We start from the raw sequence: 27,300 nt of genomic DNA on the forward strand, positions 1-27,300 counted from the left end.
TATACATTACATCCTTATTTATGCTTTGCGAACATGTATCTCTTCCAGCGATTGTTTACATTAACATAGGAGAAAAGCTCTCTTGGGTAACAGTGCTTCGCCTGGGCTGTAAAACCTACAGTACGCCCATCTGGTTTAGCACCTATAACTCAATCTGTGTTTATAGTAAAAGGGATCTGCTTCCTGAGAAGGTCAGTGTCAACCTAAACGGCCTCGGCGTCTCAGAATTATACCCTTGGTCTGGGACAGCGTAGTGGAAAATAACCACACCACCCTACTCTGTTGCAGTGGCATACAGCATAACCTCCACTGGAGGCATGACCACTAGCATATCCCCTGTCAGCAGCTCACAAGTTACATCATGTGACACCCAAACTCTTTTCCTCTTATGGAATCGACAGAGTAGAGTGGACACCACGCCTCATCAGGTGTCCACTATGAGGAGGGTGGGGGCAAGGGTGGGTCGGGGAGGGTCAATGCTGTTACCATAGAAACAGAAAACAAAACACTAGGGGATACATGCTAAACAATAAGTAATATGACTCTAATATGACTCAAATAAACTTGTAAGGACATAAAGCTGGATGTTTGGTGTAATTTCAAGGTTTAGAGTTTGATTTATTGAAGCCCATTCACAAGGTCTCATTTTAGAGCAGACACATGACCCCTGAAGCTATTGTTTAGTATAATATATACAGTGCCCTGTGAAAGTAATGGGACACTGAAGCATTTTCTCTTCGTTTGGCTTTACACTCCAAAAGTTTTTACTTTTCTTTTACTAAAAGTTTTTAGTTTTTACATTACTATGAGGTTAAAGTAGAGATTCTCAGCTTTTATTTGATGGTATTTGTGTATATATTGGTTTCACCATTCAGAAATGACAACATTTATACATAGTCCCCCTATTCTAGGGTACCCAAAAGTAATTGGACAATTGGCTTGACAAGTGTTTCTGGTAAGTCAAGTGTGTTCTGTCACATAATTTGTGCAGTCATAAGAGAGCTGTTAATGTCTAGTATTGATTCCAAGCTTTGCATTTGCCTTTGGAGTTTTCTATTGGTGTCTGTCAACATGAAGAAGTCAATAAAGCCATTATTAGACTGAAAAGTCAGAAGAAAGCAGATCAGAAAATATAGCCAAAACCATAGGCTTGCCAATATCAACAGTTTGGAACATCATACATTTTCAAATGTATCAGGAAGATACAGATCAGGAATACTCTCCAGGTGTGAATGTGTCAGAGACTACCATCCGCAGAATACGTCACCAGCTGAACTACAGACACATCACTACAAGGTACAAACCACTAGTTATCCACAAAAAAGGATGGTTAGGTTACAGTTTGCTAAAAACCTGCAGATGTCTGGAAAAGGGTATTGTGGACAGATAAGATGAATATTATCATGTACCAGAGTAATTGCAAGAGGAAAGTGTTATGAAGTATACAGAAACATCTTGCCTGCTTGAGTGCAAGCAAATGTCTCCACATTAATTGGATGGTGCTTCATCATACAGTAATAATGACCCAAAACATACTGCCATAGCAACTAGGGAGTTTTTCAGGGCCAAAAAGTGGAAAGGTATTGACTGGCCAAGTCAATCTTCAGATTTAAATCCAATTGAACATGCATTTAATTTCTTGATGATAAGATTTTAGGCAAAAAGACCTGAACTGAAGATTGTGGGGTCGATAGGTAGCAGACTTCAGGCAGTTATTGCATGGAAATAATTATTGCAAGTTATTGCAACCAAATACTAATTATGAGTGCTTAATTTTGACATTTCATGAATCTGTCCCATTACTTTTGGCTACCCTGACAAAGTGGTACTATTCATAAAAAGTGGTGTAATTTCTGAATGGTGAAATCAATATGTACACCAATACCATTGGTTTGATTTCAAATACAAACTTCAAAAGAAGAAAAAATGCTTAACTGTCCCATTACTTACGCAGGGCACTGTAGATCCCTAATATTTGGTCACAGAAAACCTATGCTGGTTAAAATGTCAGCCCCTGTACTTCTGGTGCTGACATCTGGCGTGTCACCCCATCCTTGGGGACCCTGTGGTGTGTGAGAGTGTGTTGTGTTGCCTCCTGTACTAAAAAGACATGGGTGCTCCCATGTTAACTCACCTCCAACTCACATTGAGGATTGGGCCATAATGCCCAGTGAAAGATCAGGCAGGTGAGGCAGAGCCACACACACATGATGCCCTACAACAGATCCTGGGGGATCACAAAGCAGCTTGAATATCTGCCACCACAGGGAAACAACCTTGATAGCCTTGTTCAATGGATTCCTCTGCAGATCTGGTGGTATTCCCGGAAACAGTACAGGATTATTAAAAGATGATGACATACGTGACAGACATGCCTATGTTAAGGCCTTAGAGATTGTACAACTCAGTTCAATTGAAGACCATCCATGATTTCAACCACTAAGGGGTGAAATCTGGCTGTTAAAAGTCAATAAGTACACACATTCCACCTCAATATGAACCAAATCCTCTCCATAATAGGTCTCTACGGTGCTGTTTGACAGGTGATAGACAGTTAAAGGTTGAAAGTGAGGTGCAAGTCCCTGCAGATGATGAGGTGTGAGAGGTATGCTAACTGGGTGAACCTCAAGCAATGTTCACATGCTAAAAATACCAGTGGGATCAGCCGGGGTAGTATTAGTAGTCGCCTGTAGTGGAGGGGAGCACACTTGGACTCTTGTTTTGGCACAGAGTCATACCTTAGACGCTGTCCTGTCTGTTGCAGTCTGCTTCTGGGCTTTAGTCTCTTTATACCTTCTGGTTGAAACGCATAGAGAAGACGGACCTGGAAAGTTGACTGATGCCTGCAGAGCTTACAGTGTTGAATTGACTTCTATGAACTGTTGGAGAGCAACCTCTCTCAGAAGTGTATGCCTCATTATTTTCGTTTGTCCTGAAGGCTGTTGTTCCTGACCCCTGAACCTAGAACACAGAGAACCCCCAGAGCTGTAACTGAGAACCCTCCCAGGAACCCATTAAGGACTGAGCTACATGAAGGAAGAATCAGAGGATCTGGCCGATTTACGGTTCCTCCACACATGGGTGACTGTACTCTTGAACCCTCGAAATGTAAACTGGAAATGGCGCCTTAGCTCAGACTTTGAAAGAGGACTCTTACAGATGCTGTGCCGAACGTGTTCGTAAAGCGACAGGTTAACTGTGTTCTGCGAGGCAGATTTTATGACTTTTTATTGACCATATTGTTGACTTTCATAAAGGGGGCCCTATTGTTTGTTTGTCCCTATTTAACCTGGCAAGACCAAAGTGAGGTCAAGATGCGTGAATTGATTCCTATCCCACTGCGAAAAGAAAGGGAGCGACAGAACAGTCTCCCTGCTCCCTCCCCGCCTCTGTCATTCCCCATCACCTACTCCATCCAGACCTCTAAGAAGTTCCCCTTTTTCCACTTCAAAAAATGCAGATATGAAGCGGAGAATGCCTTCTTCTCCAACCTGAAGCTGGTGGACTTCAACATCATCGACACGTTGGGGGTCGGAGGCTTCGGACGTGTGGAGCTGGTAGGATGTCTTTAATGTTTCTATTTCTCTCCATCTCTATTTCTCTCCCATCTCTGTCTCTCTCTGCCTCTATTTGCTGGGCTTTCTCTGTTTATATTCCAATGTTCCAATCTCTAATAGAATTTCTCAACTAAGGACGTTGTGTTGCTCCTGCATGATCTAACCCTCTCGTGGTGAGAAAAAAAGCCATTAACCCCAAGGTGTATATAGCAATGTACAATTGCAAGGTCTGATGAATTATTGCACATAAAGGTAAGGTCATTTAGAATATGACTATTTATTACATAGTAATTTATGAAGCCCAACATTTCCAGGCAGTCCTTGAGACACATGTCTCGTTCCATTTTAAATCTTTGGTAGACCTGAATGAGACCAAATGTACTTCATGGTATCTGAGATGTTAGAACTCATTTGGCGATATCAGAGTGGCTATGTAGGACTTCCAGTCCTGTAACAGAGCAGTCTAGGGTCAGGTTTTAAAATGTCTCTGGGCTATTTGAAGTAACTTTCCACTATGAGGACAAAGAAGGTAATGGGAGCTGACACATGTGACTTACAGGGATATGTTGCATGGGAGTTCTCTAAATCTTCAAACTTTACTTCAAGTCTACTCAAATAGGTACTACTACTAATACTATGGTAGACTTGTCAGTTTTATAATTTATTATACAACGGGTTGATCAAATCAAGCATTGTGACTGGCCAAGAAGCATTCCAGCCGTTCCGATATCCACAATATTAGCACAGCTACCTCATCGCTTTCACTTGGAAAATGTATACATACACCATAAACACTCTTCAGCATATTGTAGCTTTTTTAAAATATGTTTTTCAATAATGAAAACGTTGCTAGACCAATGGAAGGATTCTGACAATAATGGATCATTCATGGTTGTTTTTGTCATCGCTCCTCAAAAACCAAACTGGCTAGCTCGCTTTTATAAGCCAGCCAGGTAGACATTTGTTTAATGGGTTGCCATGCCAATCATAATAGACCATGCATTCCAGAACTATCAACCAACCTGCGTCCTTAACTACTGTAATCGTTTTATGAACTATTTTATAGGCGGCGGGCATAAACCAATACAATATACAATATATACACAATTTACCCATCTTCTAATGGCTACTTCCAGCATGATAATGCACCATGTCACAAAGCAAAAGTCGTCTCAAACTGGTTTCATGAACATGATAATGAGTTCAGTGTTCTTCAGTGGCCTTCCCAGTCACCGGATCTGAATCCAATACAACAGCTTTGGGATGTTATAGAATGGGAGATTCACAGCTTGAAAGTGCACCTGAAAACTCTGCAGGAAATGCGTGATGCAATCATGTCATCATGGACCAGAGTCTCAAAGGAATGTTTCCAACATCTTGTGGAATCAATGCCACGAAGAATTGAGGCTGTTTGAGAGCAAAGGGAGGCCCTACCCAGTATTAGTATAGTGTTGCTAATAAAGTGCTCAGTGAGTGTATATCGCCTAACTATAGTTAACTATAGTTTCAATAGTTTCATTAGAATAAGCTTGCTGTATTATCATTCATGATTAAAGCTAAATAACTCTCAATTTGATTGTTATTTTGAATGAATGTTCAACCTTTTGGGACTTATTATTTGCCATCTATAACTGTAATAAAAAAAATAACTCTCTACGTTCTCTCAAACAATTGGCAATACTACAAGGTCCGTAGGCCATGTTACATCATACTAGCCTGTCAGTGGACATTTTCCTTTAGGATTTGTCAATGAAATTACTGTATCGTAATCGGTACAACTTCATATATTTTCACCTTTCTATTTTTCTTTCTATTACTTTTCTTTCCTCATACAGTTAACCTCACATGTATTTTTAAAATGTAACTTCATTACTGAAACCAGGAGACACAAAAAATGCAAACACATGTAAACAGAGAGCAAGAAGAAGGAATATAGGGAGAGGGCAAGAGAGAGTGAAGGAGAAAAAGAGATGGGGGGGGGGGGGGGGGAGTGGTGCAATGCGGACCCTAGGGATCTTCTCAGACTGCGTTAAAGGAAAAGCCCTGTGGTTTGGCCTAAAGAGGAATCCCCTTGCTCCTGGAACTATTTTAGGCACTGCGGCACCCTCAGTAATAACAAGTGGCCTTTCGCCTGCACCAGAGCATCATGTTCACTGTAGTGCAATCCCTTTGCTAGACAGCCGAGGGTTTGAATGACCCCTGACATGTAACTGCTCCTTCAGATACGCAATGTGAAGAATCTCTGCCCCCAGTCAAACTATTTTCAGGTCCCCCAAATCACAAATAGACCATGACTAATACGCTATTACTGGACCCATGGGGCTGCGCAGGTGTTAAAAATGGCTAAACTAAGCCTTAGGTTTACAGGGAAGTGTTTACAATATTGGATTGGTTCATTAGAGTTCATTGAGATGCTCATCCTTTGCATTTCTCTGTCTCCCTGCAGGTGCAGCTCAAAAGTGACGAGGTGAAAACGTTTGCAATGAAGATCCTGAAGAAGAGGCACATCGTGGACACGCGGCAACAGGAACACATCCGCTCCGAGAAGCAGATCATGCAGGAGGCTCACTCTGACTTCATTGTCAGGTATCTACAGATACAGATAGAGATAAATAGAGATTAACAGATATCTTGGGTATCTCTGCAGATAGACATTGTCATTGTCGTTCCACTCTTGAATTCTCTATCTACTTAAACAATAGTATGTTGTAATTTACAACTGCCATGTTTTTGTCTCATTCAGACTATATAGGACATTCAAAGACAGCAAGTATCTCTACATGTTGATGGAGGCTTGTCTTGGGGGGGAGCTCTGGACCATTCTTAGGGACAGGTATAGAAAACGCATTTCTCACCCAATTACAATCGATTCACTTTCAGTACAGACCACGTTGTCTTGCTGTCCCCTATTTTCACCTACCTATCATGCTTCAGTTTTCATATGAATAATTGTGTGCTGTTCATCATTGTAGGGGTTCCTTTGAAGACTCGACCACACGGTTCTACACAGCGTGCGTGGTGGAGGCCTTTGCTTACCTGCATTCCAAAGGGATCATCTACAGGGATCTCAAACCAGAGAACCTCATCCTGGATCATAGGGGCTATGCCAAGCTGGTGAGTGGACAGAGGCCTGAGGCCTGAGGACTACACTATCTGGACATGGCCTAGGACCCCCCCAAGACCTTTCTGGAGAACGAGTGGAACTCACTGGCTGTCTCGTGTCGTTACAGGTGGACTTTGGCTTTGCCAAAAAGATTGGCTTTGGGAAGAAAACGTGGACTTTCTGCGGGACACCGGAGTATGTGGCACCGGAAATTATCCTGAACAAGGGGCACGACATCTCAGCAGACTACTGGTCGTTGGGGATCCTCATGTATGAGCTGCTGACCGGAAGGTAAGGATGGGTGTTTGTCAGAACTGCTAGCTAATGTTCTCATGTTGCCTCTCAACCCTTTTTGACCCAGCAAACGGTACACCATGATCTTTTTTTGTTCCGAGGACCCGCATGTTATGGTCATCCCTCCCAATTATTATGTGTTATTATTATTAGGACTATTGATATTAAAACTAAGATTTGAGGACTTATTAAATCTTGGTCATAGGGCCTTGTGCCAATGTTCACATTAATCATCTACAGTGAATGCTCTACTCTCTCGCCATACCCACTCACCCCACACTCAGGGATAAAGTACCACATACTGTATGTGTTTTTGAATGATCCTCCTGCCTCTTTTCCAGCCCGCCATTTTCAGGACCAGATCCTATGAAGACATATAACATCATCCTAAGAGGGATCGACATGATCGAATTTCCAAAGAAAATCACCAAAAATGCTGCCAACTTGATAAAGAAACTATGCAGGTAAGTTGTTTTGATATGTAAAGAATTACATATCATATCTGAATTGTGATGAGGTGTTATTCATATTCATATGCCATGCTATTTTTCTTACTAGGGACAATCCCTCTGAAAGACTTGGAAACTTAAAAAATGGAGTCAAAGATATCCAAAAGCACAAGTAAGTATAATGAGGAACTTTATCCTGAGGCATGATCACTGTTGAGTAATAGAAAACCTGTAGATAAGAAAACTCAAATAACATTCTGTTGTTCTCTCTAAATCTCAGATGGTTTGAAGGCTTTAACTGGGAAGGGTTGAGGAAAGGAACCCTAACTCCTCCTATCATCCCTGATGTAAGTACAATTATGTACATATCTGTTAGTAGGAGATACATTCTACATACAGTATAGTATTATATCTTATGCTCAAAAAGGTTTTATCTCTCTCTGTGAAGTTGACATTTGTTGTAGTGTCTATATCACAACTTGGTGATATGCCTAACTACATGATTTGCTTTATTCTAATATTTTATCTGCTTGTCAATCAGGTTTCGTCGCCAACGGACACAAGCAACTTCGACAGTTTCCCAGAGGACAATGATGACCCTCCTCCAGACGACAACTCTGGTTGGGACACCGATTTTTAACACCCACCCACCCCTCCCCCACGTGTAGCCTCCAGCCAATCCCTAGCCTGCCTCTGCTCTGCCTAGCCTGGGGAAATCCCTTCTGGTGCCTGGCTGCAGAGATGACATTCGATGCTGTGAAAGGACAGACAGTGAAGGGGACAGTCGTATTGTACCTCTCTGGGTCACCGAGATGCCTTCAGCCGTTCCACTCTCTGAGGTGGCATTGGGACTAAAGTTTAGCCAACAGCAGTCGCCTTCAGTCCCTCACCATCCCATCTACACCCATGGACTTGTCAGATACCCTGGATTGGAATTTTAGTTTATGTCATCTGTACATTGGGTTTTATGTATTTGTTGTGGCTATTAACACTGACAGTGTGGAGGCTGTGAACCAGTGTTTCCAGTGATTCTACCTGTGATACGAAGTGGTGGGGGACTGATAGAAACTCCAGGCTTCTGTTGTAGCGTCTACTACTGGACCAGACCTACCATGCCATCGGAACCGTTTAGGGGGGTTTTTACTCTCTTTTAAATGCTCATTGATAATCAAATGTTAATTTTCAAAGTTCCTTTGTATCATACTATACATTTGAGTATTACACATCATTACAGCACATTAAGATGATATATTGTATATATTGCTGATATTATTCAAACAAGCACACACCCCCCCCCACACACACACACCCCACACACACACACACACACACACACACACACACACACACACACACACACACACACACACACACACACACACACACACACTCCACTTTCAATGACACAAATATAATGGCCAATTTATAGTTTGATGGACAAAAACGACTTTGTCCCTCCATCAGCCATTCAAAACTTGTTAAGAAATTATATTTTGCCAAATTGAGTTGCAAGGACATGTTTGACTATTTAATGTATTAGCATTCGACATTGAATATTACCAGGGAAGGGGTCATCATTTCAATATATATATAGTATAACAGGCAGAAATTAATGCTTATAACAGGCAGAAATTAATGCTTCAAGCTGTTATACCAGGTGTTCATTTGTCAAGTGATGTTTTTTCTTTTCCTTTTAACTCTATGGGAAACATTCTCATGGCAAGAGCCTATCAGAGCCATCATGTGAAATGTGTTGTGACCAAGAGAAAGGCAACAGGGTTTTGCATTACCACTAGGGGGCAAACTGGTACTGAAGGCTTGAAGCAAAATTAACAAAATCATGCATATCAGAGAGAGAACACAGGAGATGTAGTTGTCAATTTGCTCAGGCAGTTACATCTGGCAGGTGTACTTTGATATGGGGATATGTATGGATAAATACAGATAAATACAGTAAAATCAGATGTACTTAGAGGGAGATTATTCTTTTCTTATTCATGATTTATTCTTAATTATTTCCCATCAACATGCATCTGCGGACATTAACATGCCTAATTGAATGCAAAATGACTGTCTAGAGGCCTCAATAACATTGAACCACATCAAACATTTATAATGCGCTGGAAAACAAATACTTGTTATTTATTGGAGGACCAGAGGTAAATCTTTGTGTACATAAATATTTAGTGCTGATATTTTTGTGATACTGTATGTATATGAGTAGGCTACTTTCTTGTATGACCGTCAGTATTTAATTTGAATATTTGGGATATGTTTTGTCTTTGAAATATTTCCTTATGCTTGAATGGTCTTTAAATGTTCATATCCACTTAGAATGACTGTTGAGTCTCTCTGTCCAGTTCTGACATCATACCATGGTTATTTGGCATTAATCTAAGTGCCTTAAATCGATGGCATCCCAAAAAATATTGTTACTGTTTGTTTTTAATGCTGCATGACAAGTCAAACTGTCGTTGTTACTTGGCTTGCTGCTTTTTTATGGTTCAGCTATTTCTATGCCTTTTCTTACAATAAAATTTAACTTTCAATCAACAAGTGATGCTCCTGTTGTAATTAATAGAAGTTTACTGTTCAACATCTGTTGCAAGCCTTTTGCATTGATAATGTCTAAAACTACAAGACAGCTGCTGTTAAAGGTGCACTGTAAAGCATTTTTTACTTTCGCTTGATTTTTGAACATTGAAATATCTGAAATAAGTATTGTAAGTTACATATGTTGTATTCAACTAACTTGAGTAGTGAATGAGGAAGACACTTCTATGAAGACACTGCATGTGCTTGGAACTTAAAGCTTCAAATGAAAAAAAAACACAAAAAAAAAACATATTTGTCTTATAAAAATGATATTGCTATAGCCCTCTACTAAAAATACAACATATGGACAAAGTGCTGTTTGCATTTAGAAATGATGCATAATGCACCTTTAATATACTTTTATAAGCCTACAATATTTTCTTTGAAGACACTTTTTCTCACCACAGGAGGGAGCATTCAAAACACCTGACCCCGCAGGCAACACCTCACATCTACTATAAAGTAGGCCTTATCGTCAGAGGTTTCTTTTTTCAATCTAACACAACTGATAGTGTATTTATTTAACACTTTAGAGACATGGCTAACTAGCGAGGTCTATTGTACCATGAATGGATTAAACCGCAACCAGGAATTTCAAAACAGGATTACCTGGCATCCAACCAAATTAATTTGCTGAGTACAATGTCTCTTTAAACCCGCTAAAAAGCCGAGCAAACGGACTGTTTGTGAGAATGCCCTGCCCGTTGAGGTCTGATTAGGACGTGGGGTTCAGTTCTGTTTGATCTGTCGCTCATCAAAGGGTCCTTTACACAAGCACCATTTTACACCATTGTAGGCTTTGGATGTACAATTAAAACAAAGCCAAAAGACCAAAGAATCGTGATGAATGCTGCCAATTCACGTTTAATGAAGTGTATTGAACGTTTGTCTTGTAGTTGCCTATTATAACTAACCTCTGTCAACAACTTCAAAGGCTTTGATTCGAGAGGGTTTCCCAACTATTTGGCAGACATACACTTTGGAACAGTTAAATCGTTAGTGTAGGCCCGTTGTGCTTCCAAACTTCACCCAGTGAACTGATTCGGGAGGACATTTTATAGATTTTAAAGATGCCTCATATCAAATGATATAATGTCTTATTCTGCATTCATGGAATAAAAGTATCATGTCATGGTGCATAACCAGTACGTCTATTAATACGATGCTCTATTCATTTACTTTACAAATAAGTCGATATTTTCAGTGACATGATTGTTTTTCCTATTAAACTGTTAATTAGGCCTATCAAATTGCATGAGGCTAGGTCTTTAGCACTTGATGTGCATTATGTCTATAGACCTAGTAGTGAATTGGCTTGATACTTTTATTCTTAGCAATATTGGAATTTGCACATATACTTTCACAGGGGGTGCACTTTGGGTCCAAACGGTTTTCTATGGGGAAGGTATACGTGTCTAATTGTTTTACAGGGCACAGATTAAGTTCAGAGAAGCCGATGTGAATTCCTTATCGCTGGGTGCTAATCAACGCATATTTATTTTAAACTTAGCCTGAATGATAATTAATTCGGTCAACGTTTCACTCCTTGCGATTTGCATATTTGCCTTTGATCCTCCCCGCTTGTTTAATCAAGTGCATTTCAAAGATCCCCCATTACAATTAGGGATCAAATACCTCTAATGGAGGGACAATGACTTGAATGATCGTCTAAAAACCAAGGACCTGGGTCAACTTTTGAGACACATTTGAGTTAATTATATGGCCGTATAGACCTCAGCTTTGCTAAATGTGCTCAATACGGAACTCTAAATTGTAGAATGTCATACCATGAATAATGCTATCATATAAAACCATCACTGACACACAAATAAAGTGATACATTTTAGGGATTGTAGCCTGTAATAAACTGCAAATTCTCAGTAAATGCACATTGCAGTAAATGCTATTCATCATGAATTGTGCGCACCAAATAAGGCAGATATCTTGTTCTAAAGGTGCATTCTTTGTAGCAGTGTCTTAGTTATTTACAACGGGGAGTACATGTCCATTAGAGAAAATGAGTCGGTGTGTGTTTGATGTCATCTCATGTGGAGTCATTGATAATTGTACACAAACATTGCGAGACGTTTGGATTAGGATTCCCGGCCAATGGGTTGATGCTGCGGGATGCGTCATGAGCTGGAGCCCTTTGAAACTTCATCCACCCTTTTGTTACACATAGCTGGGGGCGGGAATGCAAACATCTCCACATGTATAAATGAAGCGTCAGGAATCCCAGACTTACAGAGGTAGCCGACTCCGTTTTCCTTGAGCGCTCCAATACCTGCCCTCGAGCATTGCCTGAATTGCATAGCCAACTTTTGCTCCATAGAATAACAACTAGAAGTATGAACATGTTGCTGTCTTTTGTGTTTTCCACGGTGTTTTACGTACTGGTCGGCTATTTTGAATATGCGTGTGCGGGAACAGTGGTTCTCAACTCAAATGCCATAAAGAATATACCTGGAGTGGCGAGTCCCAGTCACCCGGTGAGCGCCAGCCCGGACGAATTTACCTTTGACAGCGGCAGTCAGAACCTGGCCATTGACACCATACAGGTAAGGTTCGAATTCGCACCTAGACTACTGATTTTAACCATTTTCTATGTTTTGGAGTTGTAAGTATTCCGTATGAGTTGAAATTGAGCAATTGGCAATAATAACCGTACATGATATTCCTCCTCATGCTGAAGTTGATTATCTCGCCTTTTTTTGTCGTTCAGTCTTTGAGTTGCTCCACTGACGAGGAGTGTGGTGACCATGGCTTCTGCTTCGCGTCCAGAGGCGCCTGTCTCCCGTGCAAGAGGCGCAGGAAACGTTGCATCCGGGACGCAATGTGCTGTCCCGGCAACCAGTGTAGTAATGGTAAGCACCATCCCCTCTTTCATGTTAAATTACACCATTACTCTATTCAGTCGAATCTCAGGATGTGGCTTTTGCTTTGAAGAGGACCACAGAGTTGAATCTGCACCATTTGAGCCATTCAACACACTTGTTGAAGAAGCAGGTGTAATTTCAAGCACATCCACTCACGTTTGATCTTTCTACCTTTCTAGGTGTGTGTTTGCCCAGCGATCCCGACATGGTCCAGCACATAGGAGTGGAGGATATTGTGCCAATCAGCAGCACACTTGAGGATAACTCAACAGTGGAGCTGCACTTGAAGGCGGCAACACAAGATGTTTCACAAACTCCCAGAGGTATGTAACATGACTATTATAACATTTCCCAAATGGTGGTTATTAAGGGTGGCCCTAAGGGACGTGCAGCTTTTTAGAATTCTGTGTCTGTTCTCTGGGTGATGGGATGTCCTGTTGTAGTCAAAAGCCTACACGTTATGCTAATGGTGCTGACCCCTCTATTTCAGGTCAGGAAGGGGAGAACTGCCTAAGGTCCAGCGACTGTGGAGAGGGACTTTGCTGCGCACGACACTTTTGGTCAAAGATCTGCAAGCCGGTCCTGAAGGAGGGTCAGGTCTGCACTAAGCACAAGAAGAAAGGCACGCATGGTTTGGAGATATTTCAGCGCTGCGACTGTGGAGACGGTTTGTCCTGCAGAACACAGAGAGGAGACCACAACAACAGCAAGTCATCTCGAAGTCTTCACACCTGCCAAAGACATTGAACGACCGAATGCTCAGCCGTTTCCCATGGATTTGCTTAGCCTTCTCAGAAAGACTAAAGGACTGACTTGATTTCTGATCAGCAAAGTGGAGAAGAGGGAGTTTTTTTATTGGGACACTCTGTTTTTGTGTGGTTTTTTCAAATTTTCCTCAAAAATAGCAGAGTAGTTGTGATTGTTTCTCAATGGAACTCGAGACATGATATATGATTATTATTATTGCAGTAAATTACTGTATTGTACATAACATAGATAATGGCACTTAATTATTTTTGGTCAAGACAACTATTTGAAGAGAAGGTGCTCATGGTTTCATCATTGTATTGTAAATGTATTAACACTGATTTATACAAGTATATAGAGTCTGATATAAATGTCTATATTTTTTATTGGAAATAAAGAGTGTTATGATATTTAAGTGTCTTATGAAATCATTTGAACGGCAGGTGCAGTTTGTTCATGTAAACATATAATCTTTGACTCAGTTATTGGCCTAGTTTTAATCATATCATATGTGTTGCATGTGCTGTAGTTAGTGATCTAGAAACAGTAAATGATGTGATTTTCTGAAAATCACACACAAACACACTCCCCCGGACGGAACCTCATTGACATCATATGGGATAATTTCCTCAGACCTTTTCTCTTATTTTTTCGACTATAGAACATAGAAAATGGCAGTTTCTTTTTTACATATGTAGATACCAATAAGGTGCTGGAGATAATGAATATGAGGTTAAAAAATGTGTCCCTTTAAATTGGTTTATGAAATCAACTTGTAGAGGGATACATGTAAGTGTTTCTATTAGTCTTGTCAATTGCAGACAGTTGACATACTACATATTAATTCCATATTATTACAATCATAACAACATTTTGTGCATGATTTTAAACTGGGTTTCTGAGTAGTTCTTAGACTGGTCTTAAAAGTAATAGACTATGCTAAAAATCAATGGGAGAAATTCTTCGGATAGTTTAGCCGGCCTTAGATGAAAACATACACAAAGCATGGACATCGGTTGAGTTCCTAAACTAAACAGCTTGGACTGTTCACTTCTTTCTGAGTATACTAATACATCACAGTATCCTCTGTGATACCCTTAATTGCACTAATCCTAACATCACACATCTACTGTACACAACCGTAGCAAGCTGCTTTTATCTGAAGGGCTGTGTTGGACCAATCCCTTCTGCTGCCTTCCATGTGGTTGTTTTATAGAGTGACTAGGCCAGGGAAGGCAACGCTTCTCAGGTGAGAGGGTCAGCACACTACATCAGTCCTGTTGAACTCTCACTCTTTCCTCCCCAGCTGCAGAACCATATGGCCAAGCAGCATATGGGGCTTCAATGCTCCCAACTTACAGGGTAGAAGTGGGCAAACAAACCCAACTTACTGTCATTACAACTGTAAGAATGGTAAACCCACTCACTGATGTTGAGCATTGAAGCATTGAAGTATCATTGATGTTTGGTGGTAATATCGATGGCCCACTGTGCATGAGTAATTTCTGATAGAAACTGAACTTTGATAACAACATATGGGCCTACACAGTCTTCACTGGTACAGTTGTAATAGCTTCGCTTTGGCCAAGTATAGCACTTACGTTTTAATGATCATAGGTGAATTGTGTTTTATTGTAATTCATTCAGATATTATTCATCACAGAGGGGAAATACGCTGGGTCAGTGTTTATCAGCGCATCAAATGAACAAACAAGCTACATCATTACCATTACATAGTGCACAAAACATCCTTCCTGTTGAGTGCCTCAAAACCTTTCTTTCGAGAATGCACCGTGGCCAGAATTCCTCCTCCGTATAGAACAAGAAACTCAAGAGTTTAAGTCTTTACTTCAAGCTGTCAAGGAAGACAAAGCAGAGGGGTAGGCATTTCAAAGCACAGGATATATACAGTTTGCAATTGTCCTCTTCCCATACATGTGCTTCAGCTAGCTCTCCACCAGCTTTTGTCAATACCATCAACGGTCGGGGCAGACCCAAAACATCTGTGGACAGAATCTCAAATAGCACAATGGTGTGGGGGGAAACTCTAAACGACCTGCTAGTCATACATTAGAGGCAGCTAATTATTTGAGGAAAAGAGTGGCCATCTTTAGGATTTCAAAGCCAGTCCAGAGTTATTTGATCTACATTCCCTGCAGGGGAAACTAGTGGACCTTTTCGGAGCGTGATTCTGGTATTCACTCATAACTAATCCTCAAACATCGGTGTGAATGAATGGAATGGGGTTCCCTTTTGCATTGGACACAATAAAACCAAGCAAATTCACCTCTTACCGAACAGAACAGTGTGAATGTTTGCAGACCACCTCGAAGACCCCATCACTTTGAAGTTGTGATCAGTCAACTCTTCATAGCACGGAGCATTTTAAAGAGTAGGCTAGTTAAGTGACCGATATTTGCAAACAAACAGACTTAGGAAAACACAAACACATTAATGTGAAGTGACCATTGTATTGGCAAAGTATGTGCTATTAAACACACATGTTTGAGCCTGGATGTTGGGGTCGAAGAGACTGGCTATAGGTTAATTTACTTGGTGTGGTTTACATATATTGAAGTCAGTGCAAGCTATTTTAGATAAGCTTATCGATGGATCGCTAAATACTCTATTGAAATATAGACATTGGAAAATCGTGTGGTACAATGGAATGAGCCTGGAACTATTTGGTTTTACAATTCCATATCTTAAAAATGTGAATCCACTTAATCCTCTCTTCATCGTGTTATTGTATGTAATGTATCATAACAGACTGGTTAATGGTGATACTGGATCTGTGGTGACACACAGGGCGAGGTAATAAAGCAGGGTCCACCTGCTAACCTGTAACCTTTCTTCTCGATGAAACCTTTGGTGTTTCCACCTCAACGTCTCTAACTTAAATGGATCCCACCTTTAAGTACACAGAGCCACTCACTCTCTAATTACTCAATTTGGTTGCCCCCAGAGCAGGTGTGGTCTAGATATGAGGGATCCACGATAACCTTGGTGAGTGTGCTCATATCTGAGTAAGGAAGTTGGGATGTTACCCTTCCCAACACTTAGCTCACCTGACATGTAATATACTCTATGAATGAGGACATCATCGGTGGATCTCTTTAATTTAAGCCATGAACATAATGACTGGTGAGAGGCAGGCAGGCAGGCAAGCAGGGAGATGGTTGCCCACAACGTGCGAATGCACTCTGATATCTATCTCCCTCTGATGTTAGCATCAAAGGACTGAAGATGTTGATTTGATGGGGAAAACAGGATACAGGCTTGATTACTATTAATTAAAGCTCTTCTTCCGCCTCCTCACTGCCCATTACTGGGGGTGACAATAAATACTGTATGTTTCTTAAGAGGACCTCCGGCTATGACCTTGGTGGACATTTTCATAAGGCGTGGAAACACACTTCCTCCGAACTTTGCTTTAGATGGACAAATCGGAAGACTGGGTGAATGTGCCCGAACATGCCAATAGGATGAACTGTGCTAACCTATAACTTGAGATGCTGCTCTCCCAGAACCTGCTCTGGATTTTTGTGTGATCAAGATTACCCTTGCTCCTTGTCAGAAAGTCATGTGCTATGTTATACTCATGCAAAATGAAATGCCTGGTGTTTTGGCACAGTCAAAAATTTTATAAAACACTGTTTAACAGTAGAAGCATAATCCTTTTAGATACTGTACTACTCAAAACTAAAAAAAACGATCCAAAGCAGGGTTGTTTTGGGTCAGTGAAACAGCAACAGGAAAGGTTTTCAGTGCTAAAAAGCTAGATGACCCAGGACTGTAGGCCATGTCTGAATATTTCAGAGGTGAAGATCCATTGTTCATTTGTCAGGCGTCACAGGTCCAGGTCTAGAGAGAAGCAGCCTTCTGAGAGGTACACAGCTGTCTTAGGGTTCAGCACACACACACACGCACGCACGCTCACACGAACACACACACCACACAGGGCTCTATTTTCAGCCCTCTGACGCAAGTCCAAATGCAGAAAGAAAAATCTGGCCTTGAAAATATCTATAATATTTCAGACACACCCCTTAAGTGTCAGCACCATCACCCCTAACAGCGCCCGCATTTGCGCTAAAACAGTTTTTTACATCATTAAAATATAGTCCCCCCCCCCCCACACACACACAAACACAGACATCTATAGGGTCTTTGTTTACCTAAAGACTTTCAGGTCTTTAGGGATTTAAATCTTCAAGGGGATTTAAATCTTCAAGGAAAGAACGTCATAGAATAAGAGCAAGACTATTATGAACTTTGAATTGACCCCTTATTTTTAATTTTTAAATGTCTTTGTCTTTGCCAAAAGCATAACATTTTCAATCACCGTTGAAACTAACTATGTTTTCCTTATGCCAAACAGATTCTAACCACATTATGATATATATGAATTTATCATCTGGAAACATCAGGATGGTCACATGTGACAGTCAGCATTATGTCTGTTTTGAGTATATATATGGTTCGCCTGACATTTCTGTGTTTATCTAACCCCTTGTAATATGATAATGAGAGACAGGTCAATAGACAACCTTCAATAGTCGTATGAATTGTGACATCTAGTATAAACATTATTGTCTGGGTTAGAGAAAACATAATATCATCTTCCCTCCAAACAATCCTCTCCAGTCCATTGAACTTAAGCTTTTGACATCCTTTATCATCCAGCTCACTCTGCTACAGGACAATGATGCCTCTAGGCTACTGTATAACTGCAGGTGTACCTTTAGTGTGTTGAGGAAATGACTGTAATACTGTAAGAAAACTAGACTGCTCTGGTATTCCAAAATAGACCCAGAGCGATATTTGAAATGAATAAAGGGGATATAAAGAGGGAATAGCCCCCTGGGAACGACAGTCACATCCATAGTAAAGAGAGAGAGAGAGAGAGAGCGAGAGAGAGAGAGAGAGAGAGAGGGGTTTAAGGAAAGTGATGAGGACCTGACCAACCCCTTGTCGTAAATCTAGCCTTTACAGGAAGAGGGGTTGGGGAAAGGGAAACCAAGGTCAGGCTACTGCGTGCTACTGTGCGTGTGTGTGTGTGTGTGTGTGTGTGTGTGTGTGTGTGTGTGTGTGTGTGTGTGTGTGTGTCTGTGTGTCTGTGTGTGGGTGTGTGTGTGTGTGTGTGTGTGTGTGTGTGTGTGTGTGTGTGTGTGTGTGTATGTGTGTGTGTGTGTGTGGGTGTGTGTGCTGGGCTGGAAACCACAGCCAGCCTAACCTAACCACAGCCTCGTTACCAAGAGAAGGTAAATAGATGCTTTGGGTTCAGACTCTTCACACTAAAACATGACACCTTGTTTTGCTGGCATGAAAGGGGCTGATGATTCACACAAATGGAGGACTGTGATACTTGATGTTGAAAAATATTATCTTAACATAAACCACAGTTTTACCGCTGTGAGACATAGACATTCTTTGAAGAATCCCAGTTTGACTGTGACGACAGAGTTCATACGATGCTGGTGTCTCGAAGCGGTTGATTTTTATAGCTTTAATTATGTAATGAAAAAACAATAGTGATTCATGTTTGGCTGGGATTGAAAAGTAATCTGAGGGTAAATCTTATCAAATTACTGTGAAAATGTGAACTAATTTTACTTGCCTGGCATTGTGCCTGCTATAAGCTTGTCTGCGTAATGTGTAATGCTACTCATCAGACAGATTCAACATATTGGCATACTGTACCTCAGTCTATTATGGTTTAAACACATAGTTTCAGTATAGCTCCAAGCCAACTGCAAGGAGTGTCATTTCAAGTGACCTACAATGGTGAATATTCACTCTGCAGTCTAAACAAACCAGATTTTTTATAAATAGAATTATTTGTTTGATTGAGTTAAACATTTTAAAAAGAGCATACACAGTACTTCGACCGCCAACCTTGTATTTTCAACAACATCAACCAGACTCAAACATCATTTGCATATTTTCTGCATCCAGAAAAAACAAGAATATGTCCACAGTCATTTTACAAGCTGAAGAAAATTATTTATGATGTAAAAATGGCCAAAGTCTGTATTGCCAAAAAGTTTTACACATTCTGTAAACAATGTTTGTACAAAACGGTCTATTATGAAGCCCTCCATGCTCTTTGCTATGATGCTTCGCAAGCCCCTCTGGCCTTCTGTGGCCTTCAATGAAAACAACAAGCCAACCTGAGTCTGTACACAGCTGTATCAGATCCTCAGGGGTTGGGTAAAGTTGTCTCTATAGACACTGGTTTTTGGTCAGTTTTGGTCAAGGTTATAATAGCAGTGTTTAGGGTGGGTAAGATTATTCTATGTCCAAAGAAACAATTTCACCCCATAGCCTTAAGCCTTTTGTATTTCAAAAACTATAAGTGAATATGTCTACCCCCTGCAGAGAGACATCAGATTGAGTTGGACCATGCTTGAGGCTGGGACTCCCCTAGACATCCTGACATACCAGCTTACTCATTCAATTCAGAGCATACACAATACAAACTCAATGTTATGTCTAGTTTGTGTGCCAGACAAAATGAAATAAGATAAACAAAAGGCTTTAGGGCGCAAAGTTCTCATCATGAATAAAATGTCTGCATTTGACTCATTTGACTAAAATGTCTGCATCCAGATTTTCTTTGGTAAGAGAATATTGGTCTCATTTTATTCTTTGAAAGTGTATACTTCATAATTCTCACACATGTTGTTATTCATCACATACGTCACATACTATAAATAAAACATTAATCACTGCACTCACACGAATAAATACAATTTGGGTCTTCCAAAGTCAACTGATTAATGATGTATTCGCTGCTGACACTACAAATTTTTCTTCACTGAATCAATTCCAAGACCTTTTCCTCGGAAATCACACTATGAATCTCAATTTGGAGTGCTACAGTATCATTTCACCTCGATTATGAAGAAAGAAGCACAGTTTTAGCAGTTTCTATTTAGCAGTTTCTAATTAAATCTAACCATTATCATTATCAGAATTGTTCCCTTTACGCCATGATCTCAATTGAATAATTTTGCGCTCAAGGCTTGGAGTGAAGTTTGTGTATACTCTCAAAACACTCTATTCCTCTGCCAGAGGCCACTTGACAGGTCCTTGGGCTGGGCATAGAGGTCAAGAAGAGTTGAAGTAAGATAACACTGCATACTGTAGAGGGCCTATGTCTTCAGTCTCAGCCAGAACCTTCTGGAGGTTAAGCAAACACTTCCATACAAAAGCTCTATCTCCTGCCTCAGCTTGAAAGGGACAATGCCATTCCTCCAGATCACTCAATCTCCTGATGCTCACTATTAAGGGTTAGGGTTAGCAATTATGGCCCATCTAGTTCTCCTCGTGACTCAGTAGGGAGGGAGGCAGCCACAGCCTGTTTACTGTTCCCCCACTGTTTCCATTGTGCCTTGTACAGTTTGCAGGGCTTAATAGGGACCCAACGCTTCCCTTTGAAACCACCTCTTCCTCTGTGAAACACATAATGCTCCCATTTGTTCTACACAAAATACTGACTTAGGCCAGACAAAGGGGGGGTTACACGCAGTCTCATTTGCTTAAGTGATTGCATCCGCAAAAAAGAGGAGACATCTTTGATCTCAGGGAGGTGTAAATGTGTTGGATTTTCTCCTCCTCAGCCGCTGTTGTCCAGTGGTGTGAGCCGTTGGGTAAAACAATGATGGATCTAATTCAGGCTATTACTTACACATTGCTATCTGTGTGTTTGCTCATTTGCACAAGTGTTTTAAGGGCGAGAATATGTGTCAATGGGGGAGAGTTGAACCAGATGCCCTGAGATTATCTTCGTCTGCCAACAAGAACAGTAGGCAGCCTTAACTTAGAGTACACACTTCAAATAAAACCTCCTGACCTCACAGGCTGGCCACTATCTTAAGACAAACAACATTTAGCACTTTGGTGTCTATTAACAATGATGAACAAGCTGGCCAGATGGGGGAGAAAAGATCTGGAGGAATTAAAAGGGGAAGCTTTGTACTTCCTCCTTATCTCCCACAAACTATTTCATTCATTTTTATAACATAACAAGTACACATGTTGTTGTCCCACAGCCCTAGTCTTTAAATATGAATAAGCAAAAAAAAGAGGAAAGAAAACGTTTTTCTTCTCATCCATGCTTGAAACAAATACCGTAAATAAAGCAAAAAGGAAGAGGGAGGGGTCGGTGTACATTACAAAACTTCAAAGGCTCCTCTGCCAAAACAGCTAAGGCAATGTGGTTATGTTCAAGGTGCTTATTCATGTGAGAAGACTCGGGGCAAGATCATTCACCATAACCTGAGGACACTTACTGGTTTCCTCTCAAAGAAGGGAGGTCAAAACACATCTCTGAGAACCTGAAACTGGCAAAAAGGATATGTTTTGGGTAAAAGAAGTGACCCTTTCACCCAAAGGCAATATCAATTAACCCCCTGTTTTACAGTCGGCTGGGTTGTGAGAAAATACACACTCTCACAGAGGCCCTTATGATGAGATAGTCGTAACTAAGAAAGCAGGGGCCTGGTGTAAGAGTCAATTTAAACCCCCAAGGGTTTGGCGTTTGAATCGCATTATAAAAACATTGTTTGGTTTGGTAGAGTGTATTGTGCTCTGTCTAACTGAAATAAGAATCTCCCAAATCAGAGTTAGATTGAACATACATCTTGAGATATTGAGCTACAACCAAAATGATGATTTGTATGCTTAACTTGAACGATCCTTTATCCATGCAGTGATATCACTGACATGTTTATTGTTGTGCTCTTGTAATGTTTTGATTCTCCCATTTCAGATGATAGATGGTGTCCATTACAATTAGGTCATCAGTCACGAGTCATTGACTCAAAATAGGGGCTGTCTTTTTTCAAGGTTTTTTCCTCTGAGATATTTGAAAGGGTCTTCCACCAACTGAGGCAGAGTTGTTGAAGTTTTTGGAGCATGTATTTGCAGTTGAGGCATACTCCTAGAAATATACAATAACATGACTATTTCATGATAGAATTACCAATTTGAGTACTGTAGCAGGCAATGTTAAACCGAGCAACCTCTTGAGTTATCTGCATGCCTCTCTCTCTCTCCCACCAATGCAGGATGTCTTATCATGTATTGATGATGTCTCTTAGATTAAAGATTACTTTCATTTCCACAGGAATGTGCTGTCTCAATTGTCCATATGGAAGCACTTGTCAAACAGACCTGAACTTGTTAGCTAGTTTGAACAGAAGCCACCTTTTTCACAGTAGCCTTTCAGTAGCTTACTCAGAGAGGGCAAAAAGCCAAGTAAAAAGCCAGGTTTTTCCTTCAGCTGACTGCATATGTATTGAGAAGTTGTATACAATACAATGCCCTGCTTAAGTAATGGGACAGTGAAGCAGGTTCTCTTCTTTTGGCTCTACATTCCAAAAGTTTGGATTTTTAAATCAATTACTATGAGGTTAAAGTAAAGATTCTCAGAATTTATTTGAAGGTATTTGTGTACATATTTGTTTCACCATTCAAAAATGACAACACAGGTGAGTTCAGTCATTATTTATACAGGCATATGAGAGCTCGAACTGCCTTTGGAGTTTGCTATTGGTGTTTGCCAACATGAGGACCAAAGAGGTGTCAATGAAAGTAGGAAGCCAGAAACATAGCCAAAGCCTTAGGTTTTCAGGGCCAAAAAGTGGAAAGGTTTTCACTGGTCAAGTCAGTCTTCAGATTTAAATCCAATTGAACATTAATTTCTTGATGATAAGTAGTACAGGCCTGGCAGAGCATCACAAGAGAAGATACTCAGCGTCTGGTGGGGTCAATGGGTCACAGACTTCAGGCAGTTAATGCATGAAAAGGATTGTCGACCAAATACTAATCATGAGTGCTTAATTTGGACATTTCATAAATCTTTCCAAATCCAAACTTTTGTATAGTTGTATAATTGTGGATAAGTATAGTTTCTGTTTCTGTCTCTGATACACAAACTGTGAATAACAGAGAGCTATTGTGTGAGGTCTAGTTTCCCCTGACTAAGAAAATGTGTCACATAACGTCTCTGTGGTCACCTATTACAGGACCTATTACGCTGCAAAGTCAGACTGCTACAGGAAAAAAAGCTAGAAAGTAACGCTAGGACCCCCAGCCATTACTTTCGCTGCTGATATATGCAAAAATGCCTATCTGCGGTGACTCTAACTGACTGTCATTTAGTTTTTAAGCGATCACAAATATACCACTCTTGTTACCTCTTCAGCCAATACCTTGGTCACAGCTTCATTTATGGGAGTTTATCCTTAGCAGTGTGGTAAGCCCTAGCCAGCCTTAGCAGTGTGGTAAGCCCTAGCTAGCCTTAGCAGTGTGGTTAGCCTTAGCTCAAAAGCAAACCAAAAGCATTTGAGCCATTTTGATGAAAACCACACATAGCGTAAAACCATGCATGTTATTTCACTTGATAGGCCAGACAGAACATATCTTTTCACAGCGAAGGCTAGACTAGACTAGGCTAGTGTGTTGAATACAGAATGTGTCAAAGAACATGTTTTTTTTTTTTCTTTCTTCCTTTCTTGGATGATGAGAGGCATAGCACGAGAGCACGTCTAGGACAACCCTGGAGAGTAGACCCTGCTGATTAAGGTGACAGGGACTGGCTGGCTGGCTAGCAGTAGTGTTGACATGTTGAGTGGAGCCTCTGAGCAGGTGAAGGAAGCCCTCTTAATAACACAGGGCATTACCTATCAGGTAAGAAAACAGTCTTTGGAGTCTGAGACGGCTCCTAATCTCATCCCTACACACAGGTGCTTCCCAGCCAAACAAACATGTTTACAAAGAGGGGCTCTTTAGTGATGGACACAGAAGAGCGCCTGGAATGTCAATTGTGAACAACACTGCATAGCCAAATTAGAACTGGGGCCTTTTCTTACGCAGACAAGCAGTCCAGACTGGTTCAAGAGATAGGAACATAGCAAACAGTATCCAGAGATAAAAGTTGGGATTTCACTTGTTAACTGATAAGTGTGATTAGCATTCCACCATTCAGATGGTTGACAGTTGTACACTTAAAGCAAGCAAACACAAAGTAAGTGTTAAAGAGAGTGTTCTCTATCCAGCACAGGGACAGCTGTGGTCAGACACCTTTTCGCACTGAGCCATTCCTGTACAACTTCAGCCTAATTACAGAGTACAACGGACTAGGAATATTGCTTGCGAGATTCAAATATAGTGCTCAACTCATGGCACCTAGACCTAAATACATTACATAAGCACTTTGAATTTTTCACCACTTCACACTTAGGTTTTCATGGGTCATTACAAACTTGATTTATGAAGACATTTCTGGCTTGAACCCCCTAAACCTTCCATCCACAGCGTATCATGGAAATCTTGACACATTCTCCATGGTTAGGGTTAGAGTCTCCCCCCCCTCTCCCCCAGGGCGACTCAGAAAATTGGCCTCTAACTGCCTGTGAAGCAGTATGTCTGTTCAACCCAGAGGCCTGTATGCTGATGATAAAGTGATGATGGGGATGTACAGTATGGTTCTAAACCATGGACACACAACTGTGGCAGCCACAGAGAACACCCTAACATCCCACAAAGCCGCCAAGCCACAGACCCTTTTTTTTTCTTCTTCAGATTTACACTCTTACTCAGCAGCCTGTGGTCCCAGCCCTCCACTAGCAGTCTGTGGGGAGTCGAACGCTGACAGGGAGCCAAAAGTGGGACAGCTCCATGGCACTCCTCACGCACTGCTGTGCATTTGCCAGCTCGTTATTGAAAATGAGAGCTGGTTCTCAATTAACTTACCTGAGCTAAATAGACGTTGATTTGAATTGGCGTTGAGAGTGTCCTCGGCAGCAATGAAGGCTGTTCTTTGTTCTCCTCGAGGTGAAAACACTGCCGTAAAAGTGCCTGCTCGTCAGTCTACGGCAAACATCCACCTGTGCAAACGTACCCACTGACATTCATTTAGTGCGGACATTTCTGTTTGTTTATTGAATCTGACATTTAAATAAGGCCTTAAACTGGGCACTCGACGCTGTTGACCAAGGTCTAAGACTATCCCTTCATTATGATGTCCAGTAAATAGGCAATGGGTAGGCCTACTGAACAAACACAATGTATATTCCCATTCTGCCTTCTGAAATATGTGTTTATCTGTACAATGAATGTACTAAATAGACTGAAAATATTATGGAATTGATGGTATGGCCAATACATTCTGGATATTGTGCCCAGACTTCTCACATTCCCTACATAAAGAACATTCTTTGTTTCAATGCTCCTTTTAGAGCAGGAAGCCTTTGATGCTCAGAATCCTTAATGAACCTCAAAGTCTACACTTCCAGTAATTCCAGAGACAACTGGATTCACTCAGGGAAGAAAGCTCTTCCTGAAAGATAACAATGACTGTGCGTCTGATAGCTGCTGCAATCTGCACTACTTTAAAGACATTGCAGAAGGATGATAATAGTAGGATCTTACACAGGACTCCAAACCCGCAATGTTAATGATAATTGATATCACATGTTGGCTATCAAAGGATCCACAAAGACAGGGGCTTAGGGGACAAAGTCATACATTAGTCTACTGACCTTAGTCGACCAGTTCACTTCCTCATCGGGGCCTCTTGCTAATTTGGAGGCCCTCTCTGGTCGGCTCCAGAGAGCCCTCAGATAGATGGGGATTATGATGTGTGGATGGCCATACTAATGAAATGTCATGAGGCTTAGTGCTGATGGGCCAGACCAGACCAGACTAGGCTCCGGTGGCTCCGACTTCCCCAGTCATGCCAACTATAGGAGTCGTCAAGTCCCCCTCTGCTGAATACAGGAGACTCTTAAAGGAGGCTTGGGAGGGGAAATACAAGGTGTGGCACCTCTTTAATCCTCTCAATGGCGACTCAAACAGCCATTTCATGGCCTGGCCCTGAAACCCTTGTCAGTCTGGAGACTTTAGAGACCACTTGAAATGAACTGGAAACACAGTCAGAAAGTAGTTAGACACATTTATGACTTGCATGTGACGTCATCTGCAGAGGGCCATTTGTGTCAAAGGGAGAACATGTGGTAATTTGCTATTTCTTGCTATTTCAAGTTATGAGGTTTAACAGTGCCTTTAGTATGTTGTGCTGTCAGTAGTAATAAGCAAATCGGATTGAAAAGTGTTACATTTTCATTGCATATCAGTGCAAATATTAGCTAGCGAGTAAGTAGTGGAGCTGATCCCAATTCACTCCCACTACCACACTCTGACTGTACGAAGTTGCTGGCCACTGGCCAGGATTAATTAATAGCTAACTTAGCTGACTAGCTGGCACTTAAATTAGACAGTAGCAGGCTAGCTATCTAAGTAAGGTATTGTTGGCTGGCACGTCTTGCTAGCTAAGTAAGGACAGTATGGCATGTTAGCTGGCATGGCTTGCTCTGTATCTTGTGTTGGCTGGCTGGCATTAGCTAACTAATAGACTACTATTTAGGCATTTGTAGCTAGCTATATTAAATGTGACGTTAAGGGACAGTTCAGTTGGTTCAGTTGATTTAACTATCAGTAGTGTAAACAGCATGCAGGACAATTGGCAATTCTTGTCAAGAAGTACGTCCACTCTTCATTCAATATGGTGGCAGCAACAAAACAGTGACATAGGTGCAAGTCATGAATAGTCTTTTTTTAACAAAAAAATCTCATTCGTGTTTATTTAGGTCGTCCACCACATCATGTCC

The 27,300-nt window shown here is 41.0% G+C and overlaps 2 protein-coding genes across 2 annotated transcripts in view; both read left to right on the forward strand.

The window, feature by feature from the left end:
• Window positions 1-9,935, forward strand: part of prkg1 (protein kinase cGMP-dependent 1) — a gene marked incomplete at its 5' end in the record, with an annotated part of 91,787 nt that extends 81,852 nt beyond the window's left edge. The window contains 9 exons of the mRNA XM_083687496.1: window positions 3,461-3,557; window positions 6,004-6,143; window positions 6,301-6,390; window positions 6,530-6,671; window positions 6,788-6,951; window positions 7,296-7,418; window positions 7,513-7,575; window positions 7,684-7,750; window positions 7,945-9,935. Of these exons, the coding sequence (XP_083543622.1) occupies window positions 3,461-3,557; window positions 6,004-6,143; window positions 6,301-6,390; window positions 6,530-6,671; window positions 6,788-6,951; window positions 7,296-7,418; window positions 7,513-7,575; window positions 7,684-7,750; window positions 7,945-8,043 (985 nt within the window). The 3' untranslated portion in view covers window positions 8,044-9,935. The remainder of the gene's footprint in view (window positions 1-3,460; window positions 3,558-6,003; window positions 6,144-6,300; window positions 6,391-6,529; window positions 6,672-6,787; window positions 6,952-7,295; window positions 7,419-7,512; window positions 7,576-7,683; window positions 7,751-7,944) is intronic.
• Window positions 9,936-12,352: 2,417 nt separating this feature from the next.
• dkk1b (dickkopf WNT signaling pathway inhibitor 1b) lies at window positions 12,353-13,893 on the forward strand (the record flags this gene model as incomplete). The annotated part of the gene is made up of 4 exons (XM_083688216.1): window positions 12,353-12,556; window positions 12,721-12,862; window positions 13,054-13,197; window positions 13,365-13,893. 4 exons carry the CDS (start codon window positions 12,353-12,355, stop codon window positions 13,619-13,621), a joined length of 747 nt encoding a protein of 248 aa, XP_083544342.1. The 3' UTR covers window positions 13,622-13,893.
• Between the last annotated feature and the right edge of the window lie 13,407 nt (window positions 13,894-27,300).

Source organism: Argentina silus, assembly GCF_951799395.1.
Source record: "Argentina silus genome assembly, chromosome: 16".
Classification (NCBI taxonomy): domain Eukaryota; kingdom Metazoa; phylum Chordata; class Actinopteri; order Argentiniformes; family Argentinidae; genus Argentina; species Argentina silus.